Source organism: Montipora capricornis, chromosome 4 (genome assembly GCF_036669925.1).
Source record: "Montipora capricornis isolate CH-2021 chromosome 4, ASM3666992v2, whole genome shotgun sequence".
In the NCBI taxonomy this organism is placed as follows: Eukaryota; Metazoa; Cnidaria; class Anthozoa; order Scleractinia; family Acroporidae; genus Montipora; species Montipora capricornis.
Window position 1 is genome coordinate 23,902,906 of NC_090886.1, and position 27,116 is coordinate 23,930,021.

The 27,116-nt window shown below is 37.4% G+C and overlaps 1 protein-coding gene across 2 annotated transcripts; it reads left to right on the forward strand.

The window, feature by feature from the left end:
- Window positions 1–3,211: 3,211 nt before the first annotated feature.
- Window positions 3,212–27,116, forward strand: LOC138045793 (RNA-binding protein Musashi homolog 2-like). Of its 2 annotated transcripts, XM_068892416.1 has the most exons (16): window positions 3,213–3,347; window positions 3,491–3,531; window positions 3,727–3,808; window positions 3,964–4,048; window positions 4,423–4,464; window positions 7,495–7,587; window positions 8,323–8,371; window positions 9,577–9,659; window positions 12,551–12,644; window positions 14,716–14,799; window positions 15,345–15,452; window positions 16,399–16,578; window positions 17,488–17,690; window positions 18,879–18,902; window positions 20,955–20,982; window positions 25,715–27,116. In XM_068892416.1, exons 1-14 carry the CDS (start codon window positions 3,286–3,288, stop codon window positions 18,882–18,884), a joined length of 1,212 nt encoding a protein of 403 aa, XP_068748517.1. In that variant the 5' UTR covers window positions 3,213–3,285; the 3' UTR covers window positions 18,885–18,902; window positions 20,955–20,982; window positions 25,715–27,116. The 2 variants fall into 2 exon arrangements, with proteins under 2 accessions (XP_068748516.1, XP_068748517.1); XM_068892415.1 differs by lacking the exon at window positions 18,879–18,902 and having other exon boundaries at window positions 3,212–3,347; window positions 25,715–25,854.

Consider the following 27,116-nt stretch of genomic DNA (forward strand, 5'->3'; position numbering starts at 1 on the left):
TTGTGAAAGACTACGCCGCTTTTTTCCCAAAGGAAGACAATAAATAATTGTCCGTAACTGAAAATATTTCATGAGGAAAGAGGCGTTTATTGAGGCACGTCCTCGTTAGGCAAACCGCACCTCCCGGGGTGGTTACTTAGGTCAATTTTCGCTGGGTATGAATCTTTCCATTTTTAAATCCCCGGCCACTAGCCAGAATTTTCTTACCCCCAAAATCCCGACAATTTGAGACTCCATTCTAGTAACTCTGTCGGCAACTCTGTTGAAAATGCAACCCCATTATGGTCAATCCAGTCGTGAAAATGCGACCCCATCCAGCGACACATCCCCAGTAGCCAATTCGTCGGAAGTGCCTGGACGTTTCAAACAATGCAATTTCACTGATCTACAAAACTCTCAAAATGCCACTGACTTGCATACGCTGAAAATCGTTGACGCGGTCAAAAGGATTATTTGACGCAGACATATGCTTTGGACCAAGCTTGAAAGAACTGCATAGAATTATCACGACACCGGAAAGGAAAACGTTCGTGAAGGTTCCCCAACCTGCCTGCTTTTTCCTCAAGGCTTCTACTCTAGGATTTTCGCAAAAATGAGAACGCTGCAGTTACTCCAAATAATCAACCACATTCGGTACCACTGATTTGTTACTTTCGCGAGCTGATGTTCTGCTGCGATTGATGGTTAATTTCAAACGATTCATTGGGGCTACTTCCGGGGCATAAGTTACCAATTTTCGTCCTTGTCCCACCAGTAATATGTGTATGTTTGTATTTTTTTGGAGTTTCTTGTGAGCAGATAAAGTCATCTAAATATGTAAGGCCGGAACAGTAAATTACAGATCGAAGGTAGAGATCTTGCATTTCGCTAAATTTGACGTCACCATAAGAATATACTACGCAATTTCGAGTCTGAGAAAAGGGCGCATTTTGAGAAAAAAGTTTGATTTCGGAAGCTTACGTGAGATATAAATTATTTGAGGCTCTTGTAAGTTGCATTTTGACCATGGGAGAGCATTTAACTCTAACAGGAACGAGTTTTCTCGCGTACCGTGGAGTCGAATTTCTTGAACGGAACAGTCTTTGAATTGATACCATTGGATTTATAGCAAACTGAGCACCATATTTAGCGAGACAATTTGAAAGAAGGCCAAAGAATTGAACGGTATGACCGACAACCTTGGACAGAAAAAAACGGGAAATTAGAACCCACCACCCCTTCCCTCCAAGTAAATGAGGAATCTGAGCTCCATGTTTATATGCCCGCCATTCCTCCAAATTGGAAGAAGGATGGTCTAAATGTTCGACATTGTAGGAGTTGGACCACCTCGTGCGTAATGAGGGAACTATTGAATACTGATCCCTTCCGGTATTTGCACGTGACAACATCTTTCCGTAACGAACGATTAAGTTCGTACAGAGAACTGTTAAAATCTTTGTGGGTTCAAACCAAAATCAATTGCAAAATGACTACATTGGTTTCGATGATCACAATGTTCTCTTGTGTTTCATACAAAAGCAGTAGACCGTAACAAATGACTCAAACTTCATTAAACACAACTTGTACTTGTCCGTAAATTTATTTATTGCTACCAGTAATCCTGTAGATTTGTTTGCGGCAATTGCATGACCTGGCTAACTGCTTTGCCAACCCATTTAGTGTGCTTCTAATAGCAAACTAAACAAACGCCTTAAAATTAGAAAATATATTTTATCCAAGCGACTAGTGAAGAAATGAAATACACATTAAAAATTGAGAAGCAGGCGGCACAGGAAATGGCCCAACAAAACTCTTCAACGACAACGTTACCGATAAAATTTAACAAAGTAGCAGAAGTAGCTTAATGACTCCAATTAGTGGGGAACGCTTGCTACTTTAAAACTGGTTTCTACTAGTCGACTCATGGCGGTTACAAAGAAATGAAAATAGACTACGGTAGGCTAGGTTGTAATTTGTCGAAACTCAGCGTAATGAAATTGTTTGAAATTGAAAGTGTTGGTAAAGGAAAAAAACGTTTAAGTCGCATATTAACCTTCCTTTGAGCACCTTGTTTCATAATACTGCCAAAGTAAACATCTGATTAAATACACTTCAACGTTTATCAAAGAAAAATAGAACAACGAATGTTAAAGGAAAGTACTATTACCTACTATTAAGAAACTGATACAGTATTGGAATGGTCAAATTTCTGCAATTGACGACTTTATCAACAAAATGGAACTCAGGTTCCCAAAACGGAAAAGATCGGTTGAGAAACAGGAAGTAGGCGTGATCTAGACGAGAGGATATCGAGGTGCTGTGGGCGACAAGTTCACAAACTCCCTGAAATAATCTGGACTGCTTCTTTTACCTTGATGGGTGGCTACATTTTTCTATCTAACCCACGTTGTTTGAATAGGTAATGTTGTTTTCAGTTGAGCGAAAATGCTTTGCTTTTTAAATGGCAATATTTTGCCATACTGAGGTTGTTTTCATTGTTTTTGTTATACAAAGTTACTTCTTGAACTACTCACTTTTTGTCCGCTGAAGGAGTAGGCTAAAAGAAAACTTATTGAATCTCCAATAGAAGACTAGAGGCCACTGAGGGGAGACTAAAGGGTATTTCAAGGTACCCGTTAGAAATAAATTTGACAAAGTAGATGGAAATTTTCGGCTCTCATCTAAGACACTTCTCTGCGTTCCATTGTTTACTTATTTTGTTTCAACAAAATTCCTAATTCTATCCAGTTCATGAAAATTTTAAACAGATATTCAGTTAAAGTAACTCCTCTCTTTTATGTTCAGGCTTAGCAACGAGCCCGCAAAAGACTGTTTTTGCTCGCTGCCGAAGCAAAGCCGTCAAAATTAAGCCGGGCCCTATCATTAATTCTCGCTCGATCTCAAAGCCACAAATTTGCAAGTTAAAGCGCCAAGTTATTTATCAGTCTGGTAGGGTAATTTATTCGTCTTTCCAGCGAATAAGCTGTCAAAATGATTGGCAGTTTCGGAAGGGTCTCATAATTATCGTCCAATGACAGAAAAGGCGGCTTGACAGTCTTGGCCAAGGACAAAAGGTAAGGCGGGTTCCATTTGTAAATGTGTCATTCTAATGATGGCTTCTAACGGCGTCGCGAAGCAAATTTTTGTGGACCAATCACAAATGACCACAGCCCACAATCAATCAAGGGCATAGGTGCCAGTTCCAAATGGCGCCAAATTACCACCCATCAGGAACCAATCCGAATATAATATCCACGTGTCGGTATTCGTTAGCCTATCTCTTGTTTAGTTGTAGTTGTAGGAAAAATGGAGGCGGAAAGCCCACAGCCCTCTGGAGCCTCCAAAGTCGACCTCCAGAACGACCCAGGGTACGAGTTTCGCTTTCGTAACGTAAAAGTTGGCCGGCCAATTCTTGCTTTGTTCGTACAAAATGATGGTGTGACTTTCAGCTGGAAGCAAAATTTCGTGTGAGCATAAATTTTATTTGGCTGTGTGATTCTCCTCCTTTCAGGAAGATGTTCGTCGGAGGCTTGAGTTGGGAAACCACCGCAGGTAACACATTTTGTTATATGCTGCGAATGCAAAATGCGCCAGTAATGTCGCTAAATTCTACATTTCTTTAGAATGAGCGATCGAACAATGTTTTTCTGCGGAAATAAATGAGCTGAGATGAGTCACGTTTGAAACAATCGGCTGTGGTTAAGTTGACGGTTCCGTAACGGTCTAGTTTTTCGCTGTGTGTTTCAGAGGGTCTGCAGGCGTACTTTAGCAAGTATGGAGACTTGAAGGAATGTTTAGTCATGAGGGATCCGAATACAAAACAGTCAAGGTAAATGCTAAAATTGCCTGTCATGCTGCACTGCTTCTTCCTTCCAGCTTAGACAACTTACGCTGTTTGCTTTGTATTGTAAATGGTATGTCTGAAAAATATGCAATATGCTACACAATGGGGTTGGCTTTTCTGTGTTTGCATCCATGTTGCAGGGGCTTTGGGTTTGTAACGTTTGTGGACCCATCCGTTGTAGAATCTGTGTTAAAAGCAGGCCCACACGATCTCGATCACAAAAAGGTATGAAGTGTGAAATTTGAAATTACTTTTTGCGCGCTTCATAGAGACGGGTTCGTTCAAGACCAATTTTCACGCTCCATCTGCGAGCGTCTGGCTGCCTGTGTCTTGATGTGGTCAGAAAATCATTTATTCCTTGACAGACGAACGATTGCTTCCATCATTTTTGTACGATTTCGTTTTTTTTAGCGAAAAAAATTGTGCATCTGAGCAAAGAGTAAAATAATATTTTGGCCTAAACTGATGTTCGTGTCTTCGCTAAATTTAATTCACACGACGAAGTTATTGTGATGCTAAGGACTACAGGGAAGCTCCACTGGGACTGTTAAACTAACTACCGGCTAACACTTTGGTGTATTTTTTATCACTGAATACAGATTGATCCTAAAGTCGCAGTTCCAAAAAGACCTCAACCGAAGGTAGGAAGTTGTCGTCTTAAGTGCATTCAATTAAGCGTGGAAGGGTGTTTAAATATAGCGATGCGCTTCTCGATCAAAAGATCAGGGTTTAAAACATTTTTACTTGACAACGGCATCGATGGACTATGGCTTTCGACTTTCCCGAGCGAGCCTTTATGCAATACACCTTACGTCGGGAAAGGAATTGGATTTTCATGCTGTTAAGCCAAGCATTTTAACCAGTTGCAGACTGTTGGCCATTTCAAGCCTCGGAACAATTATTTTCTACAAGGACGGCTTACGAGACCAAGCTCAGAATCTTTCCTTCGGGTGTATTAAGCGAGATCCATCGTTGGCTGTGGATATGAATTTATTATCGACTTTCCTTGCATTATAACGGATCAAAACAACATTGCACGGTTAATTGCTTCTCCAAGATGTTTGTTTCAGCGGTACGCCCACACTAAACACAATTGAAGAAGCGAACGTGCTGCAGGTTTGTAGTAGGCGCACCTCCTATGGTGTAAGCGGTGGCACTCGAAACGGAACTTTAACATGCAAACACGCGATATTTTGGGGCTTTATCGAAAGGACCTTTTGCATCAGTACTTCGCTGCGTACTGCAGCTTGCTCAGTCTTGGCTGGCTTGTTTTTGAATCAGAAAAAAATAATGATTGTAGGTTCGCCCAGTTAAAAATAAGGACAACACCCTGGATCAGTTGAAACACTGAGTTTTACCTCTACTCAGCGGCAGAGACGCTAAACGAGGCAAATACAAGCGTTTGCGTTGTTTTGTTAGTGAATTTTAGCTTCTTGTGATCATACATTAAACAAACAACATTTGTGCTGCTGTGACTTGTTTTGAGTTCAGTTCAAACTTTTCCTTCCACTGCAGAGCGATTTTTTAACATAGAATCGGCGCCTTGGCTTCATTTGTTTCAGATGCATAAAAAAACGAACTTCGTTTGCGGATCATTGTTACCGCTTCAAACGATCTTATTAATTATTACTGGCAAGTATATTTCGTCTGCTGTTCCATCAATACAGGTTGGAGATTAATGTAACTGTTATTGCACCACCTGACAGAAAATACTCTTCAGACTAGACAAGTTTCGTGTTTGTTTTTGTTTAATATCGAACAGATATTTTCGCAAGCTGGTAGCTATTCATTTAATGTGAGCGTACTGCAATTTTAGCTCCAATTTATTTGCGGGAATTGAAATAATGCCTGGTGTGACCCGGCTGCAAGCGGTGTCACACAAGTTACCCAAACATCTGTTCTGACCTCCTATTCGCGTTGAAAAGGAGACCGGCGAAAACAAGACAATTTTTCCACTGCATCAACTCGACACAAGTTAGTTCGCGGTTTTGCCGGTGTTGTAATTTCTTTCGCACCTGGACGAAAGCGAAAGTAAATAAATTCAAACATTTGCTTCCTGTTTACCGCTATTTTAATCCTACTGATGTAAAAGAAACATTGTGAAAGGAAGATTCAATTTCAGGACAGGAATCGTATTTCAACTTAACGATTAGCTGTCAGACGGGTGAGAAATCCGGTGTATCTCTCTTCATATTGCGAGAAAATCCATCCTAAATGTTGTTTTTAGTACAAATAGACCCAGCTATGAATATTGATCACAAGTCACGAGACATTTTGCCATGCTAATTTCTTTAAACACCGCAGAAAAATTGTCGTTTTTTGCCCTCTGAAGTATTTCTGGGGTAAGATAAACGTGGGCGCGTACAAGTCAAGTACGCACTAAAATAGGTATTTCAGGGTTAAAAAAAAAGAACAGGTGCTACAAAATGTACCTGGTAATAATTCTTGAAATGCATTTTAAATATGAAAGAAAGGCTTTTGAATTGGAAATTCTGATTTCTCAGTCCTTGAAAAAGGATTTTGTTAAAAACTGTATTTTGTTACCAATAAGCTTGCATGGTTACAACTATGGTTACATAGACTAGCTTAGACAATGAAGATTTTACATAAATAATAACGAAGTGTTAAATTGCACAACAAAATGACACCCGAATCGATTTACGTAGAGAGAGTGCAACAATAGTATTTTTAGGTCTTTCCTTATGACTTGCAAACATTGGCAGTTTTCACGTAAACATTGCTGCAGGTCATTTCTATCAATATCTGTATGACATTATCTGTAAAATGATTAAAAACAAACCTTTTTAAAATTTTGCTTAGAAGTGATAAATAGCCCTTGTTGTTGTGTGTACCATTCAATGACAATACAGCTTCACAACCAAGCAAAGCAATGCTACAGAAAATTACTTCATCCTCTTTGAAATTAATTTGCAAAAAGCCTGTGTCAGGCGCTTCACAAAGTTTGACATATTTAATATCTTTTTGTTTTCACGACTTATGCAAAAGATTCGAGTACTCGCTTAATTTTTCCTCTGCATATCAACAACAAAGGGTTTCAGATTTTGAAGATTGAGAAAAATAAAAAACAACAATAAAGCAATTTAAGTTTCATATACCTGAATACAACTTGAAACAAATTTTTCAATTTATTGTTTCATTATTATTTCTGAGTAAAGGAAATAGAGCTTACTGTATCATTGCTATAAATGAAAGCAGCATGTACTTGAAGTGTAAAAACATTATCATGTTTTGCTCATAAGATAACTTAGGATTCCCTGATTTGTTTAACATGGCTAATTTCATGATACACGTTTTAAAAAGCATGTGATTCTGTATCACCTTCTATATTTTGTTCAAATGCATTTACTCATGTTAACTGTTGATGAAACTACAACCCCACAAAATACAGCTGCAGAAGTAACAAAGTCACTGAGGTGTGAAGGGCAAAGAGAGTATGCCTTCCATGTAGTTGGTAATTTATATACTGTACAAGTACCTATACCAGGAAGTTGTAGAACCAAAAAGGTACCCTATATTGAATGTGACTGATTGCAATATGCTCAAGTTTCGCTTCACAACTGAGCAATACCGATTACAATGAATTTTCTGTACAAATATACACTACAGTAACTGTATGTATCTTTGACAGATGCATTTTGAATTCTCTATAGATGGTTACAAGAACAAAGAAGATTTTTGTTGGTGGTGTGTCTGCTTCTACTACAGAAGATGATTTAACTAACTACTTTAAAACATTTGGGAGCGTAAGTACTTGTCCATTTATTGTGTAAAAGTGGAAATAATTTAGTTTGCACAATATTGTGAGAAACACTAAGGGTACTTCAAATTCAGAAATTAATGAAAGACATTCCAAGAAGTAACTTCAGTGAAACGTTGGTTAAATTTCTTGGTCCGATGGCAATAAGGCTTGATACACAAAATGGTGTAAAAATTTGTTTACACTTCAGCTAGGCCTCCAAAAGAGACTTGCTTATTTACTTAATTAATGCTGATAAAACTAACCTATGGTACACGAGTCTTTACAGAGTGTGATATCTACCCAATGTGCACAGTGTACTGTACTTCAGACTTTTGTTCACCCATGCTGGTCTTTGCATGAAACAACAGTCATTGTAAATCCAATCAACTAAAAGCTTTACTCAAGGAGAACACTAGGTGAAGCTATTTCTTCAAGCAATGCAGTTAATGTACATTTAGATAGTACTGAGATACAAAGCTGGGTGGTGCTTAAGCTTCAAAGAAATAAAAGTATGGTTTTCAAAATTAATTATTTTTTAGCCTCATTTTAGACAGTTACACAGTATAAGAAATGATCAACTTAAAGAGCTCACAGCTGCTGCTTGAAAAACACTCCATCGCATTAATTTGCTGTTGATAATGCCACTACAAATTTATGTTTAATAATTCTTGGAAAATGAGTGAATAAATAATTTATTTCACTAATAAATTAGTGATCTTGTTTTGCTTTTCATTTGCAGGTCACAGAGTCTAAACTAATGTTTGACAAAGTCACCCATAGACACAGAGGTACAAGGCAGCTTGAGCTATTACTTTAAACTTTTGGTAAATTGGTAACATGTGGCGTTAGTTAAAACCTTTTTCTCAAATATTTATCTTTATCATCCATACTTTATTTTGTGCTTGGACAAAAATGGTGGCTTCACTACATTGCAAACAGTTACATGTATATGGAACCATTACTTTTCTTAATTGATAAGGTGTAAAAAGGTACTTCTGTATGAGAAGTTAGAGTGTTTGTTCAATTAACGTCAACATTAACTTGAAGAAAGTTCACCGTTTTATCAAGATGGTTCAGATCAAACTGGTCAAGATGGTTTGGATCAAGATGGTTTAGGTCAAACTGGACTTTGGACTGTAGACTGTGCTCTTGACTGTAAAAACACTTTGGGTGCTTAATATATTCAAATTGTAGAATGTCTATATCATGCATACTGTGGGTAAATGGATAACTTGAAGAGTAGTGTGAGTGATAATGACTTGATTGTAATCCACATCTTTTAAGGATAAACATACTTATAAAAGTCTGAGGCTCTTTTGTACATGTAACATTACTCCTTTAACTACAGCTGTAATGTAATACTTAGTGCAGTTATGAAGAAAAAGTCTATTTCTGTTTACGAAGTGGACCATGATTAACACATGAAAAGGTGCTGAGATCAACTGCATTGATAATGACACAACTTAATTTGGTAAAATCACACAAGTATCAGCTGAAGAGGTATGGCAGGATGAAGAGCGAGATTTACAACCTGTAATACCTCTCATCGATCATGGCAAGTCATGTGTGTGCAAGCAGTCTACACTGTATTTAAGATACATCCTTAAGTAATGACATTGTAATGTAAATCAAAAGCAGTTTTACAACTGCTACAAGGCTAAGTTCTGTTAGTAACTTATGACAATCTCTTAAACACCACATTTTCTTATTCCATTCCAGAACTAAAGAACATGCATGTATTTCAATCTCCTTTGAACTGCCACCAGTATTTAGCTCTTACTTCATTATGGAAGTTACAAGTAAAATAGGTTAGGGGTCACCCATTATGACCTTTCCACTTACATCTTGATAAAGTCCTGCTTCAGAATGATGCTTGCATTTTGTGCTTCTTGTAGTTTTTCAAAGCAAGTCATATGTCTTGCTTGGGAAAAACCCCATTCCACTCACTGATTATCAATTGCATTAATGCTAAGTGCAAGTTCTTTAATTACAGGTTTTGGGTTTGTAACCTTTCAAACTGAAGACGATGCTGATAGTGCTTGTGAAGAGCAGTTTCATGTAATAAACGACAAAAAGGTGAGAATACTAGGCACTCAATGAATTTTTGAGAAACATTCTAAACTGTGCACTACTTTAAAAAGGTGTGTTTTTATTTCTTGGACTCCACCTGGAGAGAGGTCACGTGATCCTCCCATCCTCCATGAAAAGTTAAATACACGGACCTTGTTGCAGTTCTTTTCTATACTATAGTGTATTGTGTATTGATATGTACAGCCACCCCTTACTGTGTCAAACAGCACAAACGTGATACTGTTACAGCATTTCAAACATTACAATACTGAAAGTTTCTTAAACACGTTGATTTTATATCAGCAATTTGACGTCTGTAATTTCTAGTAGGGCAATGATAAAGGGCTGTGAAAGTACAGTACCCCCTGAAAGTATTGACCCCTCAGGACAAGGCAATATCTTGTCTTTGCAATGGGTAGTGGTCACGTGCCACAGAGGTATGCAAATTTTTTTCCCTTGGTAAAACCGAGGTGCAATTTGCCGTGGGAAATTTGCCGCAAGAGAAAAGACAAGGCTTGCCACGGGAAACAGCAATGATCTGCTGCACTTGTGAAAGAAGTGGAAGACTGTCAAGTTTTAGATCTCAGGGTGTGAAGAATCGATTCTTAAAGGCAAGAAATTGTAATAAAAATGAGAAAGTGCACGATTTCTGTAAGGACTCAAATTTTATTTTCTTTATATACTGTAAAACCGAAGACTTCTATACTGTAAAGATACAAAGATACTGTTATTAACTTCAGTGTAAGCGACAGCTGTGTTATCTAACCAACAAAACACTCGTTGTTATCCAAGCTGTTATACTGTATGTGTGCGTGAGAAATTTGTTTGGTTTCGAAAAAGGTTCGATTGTGTCTGTTTTCATCCAAGGCTGACTTTATTTTATTTGGAGACTTGAAATTCAAACTTGTGCCATTGTCTTCGTTTTATCATCGCCATTTTGGTGAAGGCAAGTATTCCTTCCACATATTATTGTGAAATTTGTCAAATTTCAATTTTAATTGACACATTCTTGTGAGGCATCGGAGCCTTTGTCTGTACTATTTTGAGATCAGACGTATCGATGAATAATTTAAGAATGGTTTCTTTTTTCATCTCTTTCATCAGCAATAAATTGTTATGTGTAATCATAGCAATAATTATTGCAGCATGTTGACTGCGCATGGAAAACAAATTTAGGAATTAAGACTGTGATTAGTGGAGAAATGAAGTCTCTAAATTATCTGAACGCTCATCGTTTGCAAATGAATTATAAAGACGCAAAACCAGCAAGCGAAACAAACTTGGAAATTTTTGAAATTTCGCCTAAAGAACGACATAATGTATATAGTCTATTGTTTGAACCATCTTTGCTCCCATGCTTATGTTGCACTTTCATGAGTAAATCTGTCGGCAGGTTTCTTTTACAGGTCACAGGTCACATGTCATTGTTTTACTTATACAGAAAGCATCCTAAACATTCATAATAGCTAACGTTAGGCCTAAAAACTTTTCTTTAGGCCTAATTAGGCCTAAGGTTAGCTTTTATGAATGTTTAGGATACTTTTCTTTAGGCCTAATTAGTCAACCTAAGGCCTAATTAGGCCTAAGGTTAGCTTTTATGACAGTTTAGGATGCTTTCTGCATTAGTAAAACAATGACCTGTAACCTATTACCTGCAAAAGAAACTTGCCGTAACTCTGTTGGCAGCCGGCCGTCACTCGTGATGAATTTGCGCACCAATGATAAAATGTTAACCAGAGCACGAAAACAATCTTTTCAGTTGAGATCAAATAATTTTCTACTAGTTCAGGGGCTTGATATCCTGGATTGTTTCCTTGGACTGTTTTTCTTTTTGTAATATGTTACTGTTAAACAACTGGGAAAGTAATACTGCGGTAGTAAACAGCAAGAATAATATTGACGTAAGTTTTACTTTGAACAACGAACAGTTGGTCACGCAAGGTTTTCGAGGATATGTTGAATGTGTTTTGTAAATTCTCTGTGACCAGCAACCTGATATTTCAGTCAATTTAAAGTGAATCTGCAATAGTAGTTTTGGACAGTGATTAGAGACACTATCTAGCTTGAGTAGTTTTATACCTTTCAACCGGGCATTGCAAGAGCAGGTAACTCAGACCCTGGACATGTAAGCTTACAGTTTTGTATATATTGTCAAAAGCCTCTCTGGCTGCAGGATATCAACTGAAGATAATAAATATATGTTCCGTGCACTGAGCTTCAAAAAAACAAGCGGACATATTCTTCCATAAACTGAAATCAATAAAACTTAAAAATGTGATGACGGCAAAGTCCACGCAAGTGGGACAAGCGTCCACGAAACTGACTCGTTGAACCTTCGAATAGACAGTCCACAAGAAGTCTTCGAAATAATCACTGCAATCAAAATATGCTGCAAAGAAGGTTTCACATGTGGTCGGAAGATTCTGGCTACGGATATTCTCTTCGCATGTAAAAGGAAAATAAAGGCAACCAAGGTCCATGACTAGCGGCTATGATCCTCTGTGATGTTCGCAATTTTCAACCAAAATTTGTTTACTTCCTGTTCTTCGGTGGGAGTTCAACATTATAATCTGGCTTATCGGAACACAAAGTCAACCCTTTACAACTCTACCGCAGGATTTTAATTATCGAGGGCTTACCTCGACTTTCCCGCAGCAACATTGGAGCCCAGTCGTAAATTTCCCTCAGCAGAAAATTGGCCTACCGTGGGAATACAGAAGGAAAGTCGTGACAGGGTGACGAGGCAATGACGCGGTAAAGGGGTCAATACTTCCAGGCGGTACTGTAAGTAACACTGATTTACGAGGATAACAGCTAACATTCAAATACACAACTTTGTATCAAAAAACTCCTGCCTTACAAGATTAATGAACACACTGATTTTCTTTTGATCATAGACAGAAGTAAAGAAAGCACAGCCAAGAGAAGTGATGCAAAGTTTGCAAGGTGGGCGTGGCAGAGCTGGTCGAACCATGGCTGGTCGTGGATTGCGTGAGTTTAGTTTTATCAATAATTCTAGACACAAATAATATTTATGAATTAAATTAACATTTATTACATTACAATAGCTACAAAAAAATCAATATACATGTACAGTGTACACGTAAGTTGAGAAAGATGTGATTTGATCAGGCACCTTACCAGACCTGCCATTCCCCTGATAAAGGAAAATCTGGAGACCCATGAAAAAAAATCTGGAGATTCTATAAAAAATAGTGAGATTCTATTTTTTTCCGGATCAAGATTGAACAAACCCCTTTTCCATCGAGGAAAGTCACTAACAGTTTATTTAAATGTTTTATTTGTGTTCCCTGTTGCAAGAAGATGCAGCTTTCTTTGATGATTCTGATAGGTCATCACTAGGACGAAACTTATAGCAAGGTGTCATTTCTTCTGGATAAGCCAACTCCATGGCCAAAATGTTAGACAAGGTGCCATCAAGGCCTAAACAGGAACGACTGTCAGTTTTGTTCTTACAAAAAAGTAAGAACAGTGTTCTTCTTTATTAGTTTTTCAATTTATGGCACAAGCATTCCTCGTTAATTTCCCATTTTTATTCTGATTCAACAACTTAAATCATTTTAGAATGATTTTTCCCAAAACCCGTGAGATTGAGGAGCCTTGTCGTGAGACCGTGAGAGATGACAAAAAATCGTGAGACTCACGGCAGAACCGTGAGAGTTGGCAGGTCTGCCTTACTCAGACAGGCCTTCTGATGTAACGCGATGGTGCGATTTCGCACAATCGACCTCAAATTGCATCCGATTTGAGGTCGATTGACCTCACAACATTCATAAAATAAAACATAAATCAACAAGTTTCTTAGGAGTTCCTGCATAAATACGCCATTTTAAAGATGATTTACCTTGGAAAACGGTTAAAAGCCTTTGTTACCTTTAATTTCAGAAATATTTGAAGTTCAAGGCATTATTTTGCATGTGGGGGGCCTGGTACGAGTCTCATTCTTAAAGAGTCGCCAATTGGTGTAACACAAACACGCCCTTTGTTCAGATTAGCAAATCTGTTCAGAAATATAATACTGCACACAAAAACAAAGTGTAAGAAGCTAGTCGTAGCATACAGGAATATTAATAATTATTGATCATTCATTTGGCATGTCACATGTAGCTGTGTCCTTTCAACTTTTATCGTGGTGCACCAACAGTGCAGAAGACCTCTTTTTCTTTTACTTGTCCCAACTAAAGTCGATCAAGATTCATAAATACTGTTCGGTTATGTTCAAGATGTCTTTAGGGCAGTAAAAACGTGTTTGTTTTTATCCTGAAACCTTGAAAAACAAGCTTAAAATTGCTCAAAAAAAAATCACATAATTTACAATATTTATCGCATAATCTGCCCTGCAAATTTCGCACAATTTGCATTTTTTCATCGCACCCTATCAGAAGGCCTGCTCAGAGATATGACTAAATATTTCAACCAAAATAATTTACAGGGTTGCCTTGAGCAGCTACATATAAATTTTGTTTTTACATGTATACCTGTTATATCTGCTTTGAATAAGCAAGTACATTTTAGAAGACTGCCTTAGACTTCCAAAATTTACCTTCAAGAGGTGAACATTATAATTAAATTATCTGAATTGGTTTTAGATATTACTATACAATAAGCCACACACTTTCATGGTTAAAATGTGAATTTCCGAATGAAGATGTTATTTAATAGATAATGTTAAGAACTGTACATAAGACAATGTAAATGCTGTTTTTATGACATGACTGAAGTTTACAGAAACAGGAAAAAAGAAAGAAAGGAAAGGGACTGTACATGTAGTCTACCTGTAGTCTGCTAGCTTTGGAGCACTAATTGGGGACACTGGTTCTAGTGGTATTCCAACAACCAAAAAATTATTTCTGACTTTATGACAAATAAGATCACTCCTTAACTGTATATCAAGTAAATCATGTTGCTGTGTGTTCACAATGGCACAATGGCATGCGGATTTACATGTAGTCTATGATGCACATTTCAACCCAATAATTACAGTATATTTTGAAATAATTATAAGTTACTTCTTAAGACTTACAGCACATGTCAATTGCAGTGTATCCATTCCATGCTGCTGGTTTTCCACGAGGTTTTCCGCCATCTGGTTTTAGTCCAGGGTTTGGTAACTATCCTTTCCCAGGTAATTAAAAAGCACCATTCTTGTCATTTGGATTTTGCATGTGTGGTACTGTAGCACATTTCTAGAAGGGGGAAAAGTACTAAGTACTGTCAATGACATTTTTACTTAGGGTTTTGGAATTGTATATTAAAGGGCACACCTAGCTTGTAATGTGTATGAAATGCTCAATATTTAATATTATTATTATCATTATGGTATTATTGTTATTACTATTATCATCATCATCATCATCATCATCATCATTATTATTATTATTATTATTATTTGATCTGTCCACAATAGCAATTTCAGGCAAGACAGATTATTCTGTACTTTTCCAGAAAATGTAAAGTTTTACCACAGATAGTTACTATTCAAAGGAATTTGATGAAAATGTACAAAAATGTATGTCTGATATTGTTACAAATAGGTCAACACTAAATTGCCATACATCTTTTAAATGGAAAAGACTAAAAACCCAGAATGTAAACATCCCCAAATCAGATGCTCCATCTTCCATCAAAGGATGAAAGCAAATTGATTTTCTTTTTCATTTACAATAACAGGTTACAGCCCAGCAGCCGCTGCAGCAGCAGCAGCTGCATTTGCAGCACAAAACAGGCAAGTAAGAGGCAAGGGACGTGGATACCTGGGGAATTACCCTGGAATGCTTGGTAAGTATGGACAGGCTCCCCAATGGGATGACTGTCTTCATTAATTCTGTGATATATAGTATAATCTTCTGAAGAAACATCCAACTTTCAGCAACTCTTGATCCCCTTTTAATATGGGACCTTTTCTCAAAAGTTCCTTTGACTCTTCACTTGCACTAGCTCTCTCTGCTTCTTCAACGAAAAAACATTTCAGGGAACCATTGGTTAAATAATTTTTTAAAAAGTTCTGAAGTTCAAAATTTGATTGCAAAGGTTGAATCTACTGTTGTTTTTGTGGTTTTCTACAATGACCATGTATCAGGTTCCAAATATTGGTGACCAGTGTAAACAATGTAAAGGATTCTGATAATTACTATTCTCAGGTATTATTGTCTGCTTGAATGTCCATGTACATGTCTACATGTTAATTCCAAAAGATCATGAGTTTAACTTCACAAAAAGTTTGCTTTTTAAGAAGGCTGAAAAAGATTTTCAGCTGAGAGAGCATGCAGAGGCCCCTTGCATATGCAATACTTAAGCTGTTTGTGCTTGTGTCAGCTCATGAATCAAATTTGGTGGCCGGCAAAAAAAAGAACTTTTCCAATGATTTTGCTTACTTTTCGAGTAAGTTTTATAATAACAATTATAGATGGAATATAAACATACATCTTCTATTCAAGAAAACTGCAAAAAAATTTCTTAAACAGTTGAATGGCCACTTATTAATAAATCTGTTTCCCTTGGCCTTTATCAACTACAGTACATCAGATTTAACCCTCGTTTAGAAATACTTTTGTACCAGCTTACCCAGAGTTCCTATGGTGTTCCAAAAAACAAATTCCCTTAATATAGTCATTGACATAGGATGGTTTTCCAGAATATACTTACAATAGGTCATATTATCTATATCATATTGAATTAAAATGAAAATGCTTACTCAGACTTTTACTTTAAATTTTGTTTAAAGGTTTTCCCAGTTTCCACACTGGCTACATGAACCCTGCTGAGCAAAGAAGGGCACAAGGGGCTGGCCAGTACTATGCAGACTATGCAGCCATTCATAATCAAGGTGGACGCACAGGACCAAGCAGACCACCTGAAATTTCACAAGTCCCTCATACTATGCAGGATTACCCCGATTACTCAGGTAATCAAGCTGTAAAAGCCTCAAAAAGTGATGATCAGGGCATACAACTTATGACATCCATTTTTGGGCATTTTCAAGTTGCAGTTAAATGTTAAAAAGAGATTAAAATTAGTGTCAATTGTCTTAAGGAACTGCAATTAAACCAACATTGAAATATCAGACAGTCTGACTCAAGTTAAGCAACGTAATCAGTATAGTCATTTCTAATTCAAGCTCAACTTAAACGTTTTTAGGCCATGCACCCATTTCATTTCATCATCCTACTTGCTTGTTTTTAAGCTTCCCCTTCAATTTTATCACATTATCATGACAATTCTATGGATCTTTCAAAACAATATATGTATGCATGCTAATTTTTACGTTCTTGATACATCATTTCACTAAAACTTGAAAACGACCTGGAGGTGAAAACTTCTTTCTCTCATATCACTAATCACAATACGAGAGAACACTGCTGTTTTCTAATAAATTCTTTATTTCAAAGGGTCTTTTTAGTTTCTTGCAGCATTGTGTTTATCGGCAATGACATTATGAACTATTGGATCATTTCTTGCAAAGTAAATTTTTAAATATTGCCTATTGCAGTTTAAGCCCAATAAAGAACATTCTAGGACAGAATGCCCCCTGAAAGTCCCAAAAGAATGATCCAACTAAGACTTGCAAAGCCTATCCAAAAAAATAGATACACTTGTCCAGTGTAAGTGCCCAATTTAAAATAATTATTGATTGTGTGTGGTTCTCTTGCTTACTTTTTAATCATTCTTATGTCAGGCAATGGTGAAGGGAAGCTCAACTATAAAACTAAATTCACAAGAAAATACTCTGTAAAAAAGTACACAAGCAAATGCATTTTGATTTACATGGTTACAGTGTATTTACGGTAGGCAATGATGATATGTATTCTTACAGGAGGAATGAATTACCATCCCACACAGCAATTTGGACCACCTCCACACTCTCCTGTCTCACAAGCATTTGCTACAGCAGCAACAAGTCCAGGACCTGTCCAGGATCTTAGCAGTTACATTAACTCAGCGGCTAATAATTCAGCAGATGGGATAGGGTATACAGCTAACAGTCCACAACCTTCAGCCTTTGGACACACCATGGCAGTAAGTGCCACAATTGACTTCTCAAAAAGTGCTTAATGTAGTTTGCAATCACCTTTACAATGTACTTCTTGTGAAAAATAATTTGAAAACCATCTGTTGTGTAAAAGTCCAGAAAACTAAAAAATGAGTCTTACCATTTTTAAGAAATCCAGTCAACGGCTTTTTCCCTAAAATAGTTGTCAAATATTTGTTAAAGCTGAATGGTGATTGCTCGAAAAATTACAGCAAATACTGGTTTCTGATATTATTTCATTACATGCCCCTTTTTGGTTTGTGTGATTTAATGTGGAACTGTAATTTCAAGCTGTAACGTTTTTCTTCTGATGGGAGCAGCCTACATTGTACGTATGGCATTCTGACTCCTTTTAGTAACTCTTGAAACCTGGCTTTTTGGTTCATAAGAAAATGTCAGTTAGGTAGATAAAAGTATTACTTAATTGACTTAATTCTGAAACAAGAATAACTAGAATAATTTCTGAAATTCTTGTTAAAGGTTCATTCAACAAGCGATCAGCAATTCACACAACTTTAAAGTCACATTCTACTACATGTAAAAGTGGATTATTGGAAAGAGCAGATTTACCGTTTTCTATTGTTCTTATTTTGCAAACAACAACTACCGTAGAATAAATAAATCAAAGTCCTTCCTTACCAAATGAATGAAAACTTCATTCTAAAATATACATGTACATCAAGGAGCACAAATTTATTACATCAACAAGATAAAATCAACAGTACTTTTAGCACATTTAAAGGGAATTTGACATTTATTCCCCTTCAATATTCACACTGGGGTAAAAGTTTCACGTAAATAACCTGCATGTAGATTAATGCATGATTTCAAATTCTTAACAAATTAATATTTGAGAATATCACAACAATGATCACTAGATAACTAAAACAAATTGAACAACATAGTAAACACAGTAAACAAAGCATGCTACAATCCTTAAAGTAATCTGCAGAAAAAAATTAACATCATATTCTTATTGCTGGAATAAAACCTTTTCAATTTTTTTAAATTTCTTCCAAATTTTGTTTACTGTAAAACAGTAAACATAAATAACAGTTGGTCCAATGGATGACAACATGCACCAAAATTGTGAAACACTGAAGAATAAATTATGTAGAAGTAAACCATATTAGTGTAATAAAGTTAACTTGTTATCATTTAATTTATTTTGACAGTTCTGATTGAGGAGTGCATTAATTGTAAGTATTTTTGCAATAAAATGTGAAATTGTCTTAAGCCAGTAAATTATAATAAGTTGAGCTTTCATGGCATTAAAAACATTCAAATTCAGTGCCAACAACAAACAGATTTGATTGGTAGGACTTGTGTAATTTTGTAACAAAATTAAAGTCAATTTTACAGCAAATCAGTACCACTAGAATTATAGAGAGAAGAGTTTTATGCTGCTAAGCAAATAATTAGGACAGTTGGATGAGGAACTAGACTTGTAGAGAGAAGAGTTTTACACTGCAAATAATAAGGACAATAATTATTATTGGATGAAAAAGAAGGGAAAAAGGAAACCAAAGAATTCTTGTGGCTATTATATGCTGCTATATGGCTGTAGATTTGAGTTGATTTTCACTTTGCATAGCAAATGACAAAATCAAAGTAGAATCCATGGATGAGCTACCCCATAGGAAAGCTTGAGACTCTGTAAAAGAACATATGCATAGAAGGGGGTAGTGAAGTGTGTGAAGAATGATCTTGAAACTTGACAGTGACTTGTCATAACTGCTCACAAGCCAACATGATAGTTAACACGTATCATGTACTGAATCTGATTTTTTCCACTCAAGTGAGGCATTGATAATCTACAGGATTTCAAACGTTTGTTGCTGCTTTATCGCCAACCACATAAAATAATTAGTATCAGAGCTGGAATCAGCAATGATTTTTCCGCATTCATTTCTGCTTCTGTCCCAAGCAGAGACAAAAAGATAGAGCTTGGGTCTGAAGTGTTTCTTAGGGACAAAACAGATTGTACATTAACTCACCTTTTACGAGGCATAGCCAGGAAAAAAAAAAGAAAGAAACAATGCGTGTATACAAAAAAGGAATCAAAAAGGAAATTACAAGTGAGACTTGATCCAGCAAACTTTTGACTCCTCTGGACCCAGTGGATTTGCCTTCAATCACTTAGGCATTTTGTAACATTGATATCACTGGACAGTAACAAAAATTTGGAGTGGATACTCACTCTTAAAATCAATGACAGTGGATTTGCCTCTACAAGACAGGATATTTAATTGTACGAGTTCACGGGGTTTATTAAGGGCTGGGCACAGGGCAAATTGACTTGCTGTGTGCACACTCTTTTGCCACAACTTCACCCTTTGCAATTACTATATTATATTAAAAGCATTAACCATTAAAAATGCCAGGCTGAGAAACATTGATGACCTCCTGAGCAAAATCATAATGAAACCCTTGTACAGTATGTTGTACATGTGACCTTGATTCATACTAGCAGTCAGCAGATGGGGATTGTCAATTTGCTCAATATAATTGCTATAGAAAGCATCATCTTTGTTCTGTTAAATCCATTGTGGGTGAGACCTACATTTGTCTTCATTTGTAAAAGAAATAAGTGCTGACTCGATCAGTGCACTGAAACCCCACATGGGACCTTTTGCACAGTAACAATCTTGATTTAGATTTAATACACCTGTGACATGATAGCTAACAGTTGACAAACCTCGCTGCGATACATCAGTCAATGTACCATCAATGGCACTGCGTTTGGTTACATTCTCACTGAACAAGAATTCTTTGGGAATAACTCCTCAAACAAGAAACCCACCCATATATAAACAAACATGTTTGAGTTTCCATCAAAGAGCAATAATGTAACAGGCTATCCCCATATCTCATTGAATCACTCAATGCAAGTGACTGTTTGTTCGCTTTATATATTGGGCTGGTTTTCCACAGTGGGTGTCCCAGCAATGCTGGCATCTCTACTATATAGCTGAGGGCAGATCGTTTTTCTTGTTGTTGAAACAACATGGGAGGAGAACATCTTTCCAGTTCAGGAATTTCTTTTTTTACATTCAGATGTGTAACCTTTTTGCTACAAGTGGTTGGCAGATCGGTACCCATCCCTTTGATTGTAATTCACTGCCTTCGTACTCCACCTACATCTACATGTGCCAGCACTCGGCAAACTCCCTCGTACTCCAGGCTTGTCTCGAACAGAAAAAGACTTTTATAGTTTGTAAACAAAACTAACTTTGTTATCTTTCTTTCAGATTACTGTTGGTCACTGAACAAGCAATGGTACGTACCATGTTTAAAAATTTTTCTTCTACTCCTTCGAAGATGGCTTCGTCATACCGCATTTTAAATACGCAATGAGCTTGTCCCAGTCTCCTCTTGTGCGCATTTCTTCTTTGGCGCTAAAACGTCGGTACTTGTGACGGAATCGGTGACCCCAGCCTCTCTTCGTCCCTACCAGTCCAGTGCAATTCAACAACGAAAACATCAGTTTATAATAACGCTCTACAATTTTTGTCGTCATCGCTTTAGATTGATTAACTTTTCCAAACAAGCTGAACTATTAAGAAAGAGAGGAACGGTTCCGAAACTACGCACTAAAATGGTGACTGTAGGAGTAGGCGTAGCTGAGTTAGTTAGTGTGCAGCCTTCGGAGCTAGAGGTCCCCACTTTGATCCTCGGTGACTTCGATGTCTGTTTCGACTTTCCTCTGATCCGTGTAGCTATAGCTTTAAATACCCGTAAAATGGAGCACTGACAGCGGGAGGGGGGTGAAAGGGCGCACTGTCGGCTGATGCCAGCCTCGTAGCTGAAGGAACTACCAACGTTAAATAAAGTGACTTTACCGTTATATTTTAGCTTTATAATTGGCTATTTTGTGCTCAAGTTTTCCATACAACGCGAGGTTTGGTCATTTCACGTCGCATATGTGGAAAGAACGGGAAAATAATTCAAAATGCGTGTGTGGAGCCATTGTTTTGGTCATGAGATATTATTTTTCTCAATGGTGCTCTTGTCCATGATCTAAAGGTCCTTAATGGTGACGTAAAACAAACAAACAAACAAAAAAAACGTGAAATTAAATCATTAAATTTTACACCAGCTGTCGACCATGTGACAAGTCAGACTGTTGGTTGGGGTCCCGTGCGCTTGCTAGGGAATCATATGTAAACAGGTCAAACTGAACTTCGACAGTTGTTCGAACATTGTTACTTGCATTCTTTTACTCATTTAGCTTTTGATTTTTAATTTGCGATTCTAGTATTTAAAAAGTTTACAAGCAAAATAGACACTGGATGTAATGATAATCAGTTTCAGCTCAAAGGGGCCACTTTTAAGATTTAACAGATTGAACTCTCGCTTGACGGTAGATGATTTCGGGGGTCAGAATGTTCAAGTTAATTAATACTGCGATTGCCAACTGATAGATTTTGACTTCGTAGCGTTTTGTTACTCAATGCTCCATAAATTAAGGAGAGAGCGTTCGCACGGGCGTCAAGTCAAATTTACTATTCATCGTTAATTGCTTTAGTCTAGTCCAGAGATGCTGAGAACTGCGCTCTTCATCGGTTTAGAATACGGAGTGCTAAGAAATTACGAATCTTCATTCCGTGGATATTTCTTTATCATGTTGTAGATAAATTATTTATGGAAAATCGTTTTTTGGGGGAATCCAAGGGTGTTCGAGTTGTTCGGAACGAAACGGGAAATTTCGAAGATATTTTTTATTTCAAGTGTCGTGCTGGCCACTACACATTACCCATAGATGAGTACGTCGAGCCTAAATGCACTCGTCTCACTCGCCACAGCTCAGATCAAGACGTACTAATTCCGAACTGTCACACCAAGCTCTTTCAATTTACTTAAATATTAGAGGGTGATGTGAAGTGCTAGATTTCTACCCATATAAACCATGTGAGCGTTAGCCCTACTAATGGAAATAGGCCCACACAAGGACAGAGAAAAACTCTAACCAGGGTGGGAATTAAACTCACGACCTGAACTACAAGGTCAGACGGGAGCAATTTAGTTACCTCAACCGCACTGCTAAACTCTGGAATACTTTACCTGAATCCACCCGTGCTCTTACTTCTCTTAATCAGTTTAAATCTCATGCAGGGCAGGATCCAGAATTTCCTGAAAGAGGGGCCGAAGAAATTGCGGCCAGAGCGCATCCCACTCCCCCCCCTTCCCACCACCCCCCACATGCATTCTATGAAAAATTATCTGCGTCCAGTCCTCCTTGTCATTTCATAAAATAAAAAAACGCCTGTTACATTTAACGTGTCTCTTGAATTTTTGAAACGCAATGATCTTATCATCATAATTTTTCAAATTTGGTATGCATTATACATTCAGTTTTTCAAACGCGATGTATATCTATCAAGGCAAAATATATTTGAAATAAGAAAGCCACTGAAACTGAACTAATCATTATCTAAAGTAAAACTGCCTGATGCACACTGTACCATTTGAAAGTTGGTTGGTTACAGAAGCTCTTTAAATACAGGCAAAGAAAGAGGGGCCCGGGACACACAACACAGCGAGGCTCCAAATTGTTTGCCCTTGAGATAAATACACAAAGACAGACTATGCAACAGTTAAAACATCATAAGAAGTACAAAAAAACGAAAACTATAAGAAAGTTCACTTTCGCTTCCGAAGTAGTAGCGGTTGCCAGCTAATAGAGGATTACATGACCCGCTGCATTTGCAACAGATCGACTTCCACGTTTTAAAATTAGCAACGTCATAGTTTATAGAGGGGGACATTGGGGTGTATTAGAAACCGCAAAATCGAGGAAAAAATCATCGAAAACCGCAAAACCGCAAAAAAAATTCGGCCAAAACCGAAAACCGCACACAAAACCGTCAAAAAACCGATACAATGGTGACAAGTGCGCCATACAGAGCAAGCTACGCTAATATTTTGTTTCATCAAAGTATTTGTGAATGTCATGGACTTGTCTAAAGCCTTCATATCTTTTAGTATCTGCTAAAATCATAGGCTTTATTTCTGCCGCTCTCTCGAGCCCGGACTTTGTGGGCCCATTTTCCGTAAAGCAGCTGGTAATGGAGCCAAGTTAACTTAGGAGAATTTGCACACAAATCCTCTCTAAAATTCCAATTTTGCAATCGCAAAAAGCTATAGCTCTGGAAACTTCAATCAAAACTCTCCAATTGAACATTTCTATTTGATAACTAAGACCTGACAATTTGGAGATTCGAATGGAATGTTTAATCTTCGTTTAAAACGTGCGATTGCATTGAGGAAGCTAATCGGTACTGTTTGTTCCTTGTTTTACATGGCAGCAGGAACTTACTCAAAGGTTAACTATGGTAATAAACGGATACTTACTTAAAACAGGAGTCGAATATTGAGCCTCACCGCCTCCGGGGTGGGGGTGGGGGGGGGGGGGGGGACTCCCATATAAAAAGGCGAGGGATGCTCGTCGGAAACTTTAAAGGAGACCATTCTGGCGTGGCCTAGGCGTTTTTTGACCCCTTAAAGAGACCATATTACCCATAACATAGAAAAATAAAAAATACAGCGACTTTTAATGATGGCAAAGACATTATCATCTAATACTTTCACCTGCGTGAAGAAATATAAAAGTGTAAATATACACTTTTATATTTCTTCGCGCGCAACCCTAAGGAGATTTTCACTGTGGAATAACTTTGCAGGACAAACTGCAAAAACTACAAAACAGAGCAGCCCGTGTCTTGACCTATTCTAACTATGACGCTGATGTCAACAATGTATTTGAACTCTTAAGATGGAAATCCCTAGTCTCTCAAAGGCAAATTGAAAGAGCAACAATGGTATTTAAGTCCCTACAGGGACTAGCACCTGAATATCTCTGCTCGGAAATTGTCCATCGCAATTTTGGTTATTATTTGAGAGACTCTGTGAATAAGGTAAATGTTCCGCAACCGCGCACAAACTACTACAAAAAACAGCTTTAGCTATTTAGTGGCGCAGTTTTGTGGAACACTAAGGAAAGCAGAGTCCCTAAATCAATTCAAAAGACTGATTAAAGAGGTTATCTAAGCCATTATTCTAAACACGGTATTCATGGAAAGCAGCTTTTATTGTATGATATTGAGTAAGATAGTTAATGTAGTTTACATAGTTCTATCTATAAGTTTTTAATTGTACATTTTTTTTATATTGCTGATGAATTGCACCGTGGTTAAATAAAGATTAAATAAATAAATAATACTATATTCGAGATGAATTGCCGCTCAAATCTAAGAAAAACCGGAACCCAAATAAGACAAAATAGAAAAACCCAAAAACCACATCGGATAACAAAACCGAAAAAGCGCTCGTATTTTTTACGAAAACCGAAAACCAAACTGCAATGAACACCAAAACCGAAAAACTGAAGTCTTTTGGCACTAAAACCGAAAAACCGATCTAAAAAATAGCCAAAACCGCAAAACCGAAAATCCCAACGTCCCCCTCTTTACACGAAAAGCAGCAGAATACCGTTGCAATGCAGGGGCGGATTTAGGAGGGGGGAGGGGGGGGGGGAGCTAGGGGGCCGCACCATTGTCTCTCAGGCGATCTTGTACCTTATCTAGATGTATTTTTTTACTCTAGCCTTATATTAACATTGTAATCAAGGTGAAAGCGATTGAATAAATAAATAACTAAATAAACCTAGAAACTTCAGTGGAAACGTTCGAACTTTACATTTCCGACATTTACCTTTTAACTAGATTTCCTTCGGCTCATGCCCCCAGACCACTTCTGAAGGGTCCGCCCAATTCTTCGACCTTCCCCATCCTCCCATTTTTGACTAAATCCTGGATTCATCCCAGAATTTACTCTTGAGTTTGTCTCAAACAGAGAACCTTTAATTAGTGCTTAGCACAGGTTCTTGGTATGTATCTGGTTAATTCAAGCATTTTGAAATTGCTTCCCCTTCTCCTTTTTTTGCGTTTCCTTACTCTTTCAAATCGCGATTATTTTCATTAATATAAAGCATTGTTTGATTGGTCTTCAGGCTGCTATAGAGATGCCCTCATTCAAATACGGAATGCTGTTACAGGTGTGCTGGAAACCCAGCGATTCTCATTTTTGGTGGTGCGTTTATTGATCAGGGTTAGCTTACGGTATAGTTAAATTGAATTAATTCACAGTATAATTTAATGACGTGCGGGAGACATTTAGACGTTCAATGGTACTTTTAAGATAATTTGAAATATTTTTCAGTGTTTTACGCGTAAGGGTAAATTCTGGTTTTGTCGACGACATTTTTGCAGTCTTACGTTTGCGGTATACGTACCGGTGTGTGTGATATTTTAATGTTAGACTTTACGTCAGTCAGTTTTTTTTTTCGATTTTATTCAATAAATCTAAAACCCGACTCCCATTCCAGAGTCCAGAGCACAAGTTGACAAAGGCTTCAAAAATTGGTACCTGAACCAAAAGCACGTCTTAAGCACGTGATTAAACGTGATTATTACTTGATTAACTCTGATCAGCACGTGTTGTTTAGAAATTGTTTGTTAAAATGACGAAGAGAATTTTGTAGTTGATGACTGAGCTAGACGATTATTATAACGTGAAAGTTTTCTATGGTAGGACGCAAAACGTTCAAGAACATAAAAGAGCGTAATTGAGAGTTAGTTACATCACAAAAGTCTTCAACCTGCAATTCTCTTCTCACGAAACAAGTCTAACGACACATAATAATCAGCAAGTTAAATTTAGTGACAATGGTAGATAATAGGAGTGAACTAGTCAGCGTCATCTTAAATCTCTATTGGCGAAATTGAATAGGTTCTGCACTTACAGAGGTAAGGAATATTTAAGGTGTATTTGGGTATAGGACTAGAAATTATAGTTAGCATATTCTCTTACTCCCCCGAGCATTCATCATTGGGTGTGTTAATGTGTGGCATGAAATGCCATTTTTTAACAATCAGTTTTTATTTCTTCCGATTCCAATTTTGTGTGAAGTCAAAATTTTCTTTTTTGTCAGTTCAAAACTGACTTTTTTTACGAGGCGTAGGTAAAGGTAAACAAGGAATTCATCTCACTTTACAACCTCACGTGTTTTCTAAATGAGGCCTCTTGAAGCAGGGCGATGTTGTGCGTAATGTTCGACGGCAATTTCATGGCCAAGATTAAACAACGGCGTTTTGGTCATTGTCAAGAATGAATCACTGGCAAAACGCTTCTAAATTGAGGCAGGTTTAAAATCGTAATGATTTGCCACGTCTAAAAATCGAGCGGAAAATAGTCTCTAAGAGGGCCTTAACTCACTGTGTGCTTCAAACACAGGATTTGCGGAGCTGCTGAAACAAGTTTCGTGATCAAAACACGTACATAATTTTTGGCGACCCAAGGAGATAAGCTAAAAATTTTGAATCTTCGACGATTCCTTGATAAAGCTGACCATA

Bases quoted from the DNA above. Each gene is read 5' to 3' on its own strand.
- LOC138045793 (XM_068892415.1), top strand. From the start codon at position 3,286: ATGGAGGCGGAAAGCCCACAGCCCTCTGGAGCCTCCAAAGTCGACCTC. The intron at 7,588-8,322 runs GTAAGTACTTGT...TTTCATTTGCAG, and splicing joins ACTTTAAAACATTTGGGAGC to GTCACAGAGTCTAAACTAAT. The intron at 8,372-9,576 runs GTACAAGGCAGC...CTTTAATTACAG, and splicing joins AGTCACCCATAGACACAGAG to GTTTTGGGTTTGTAACCTTT.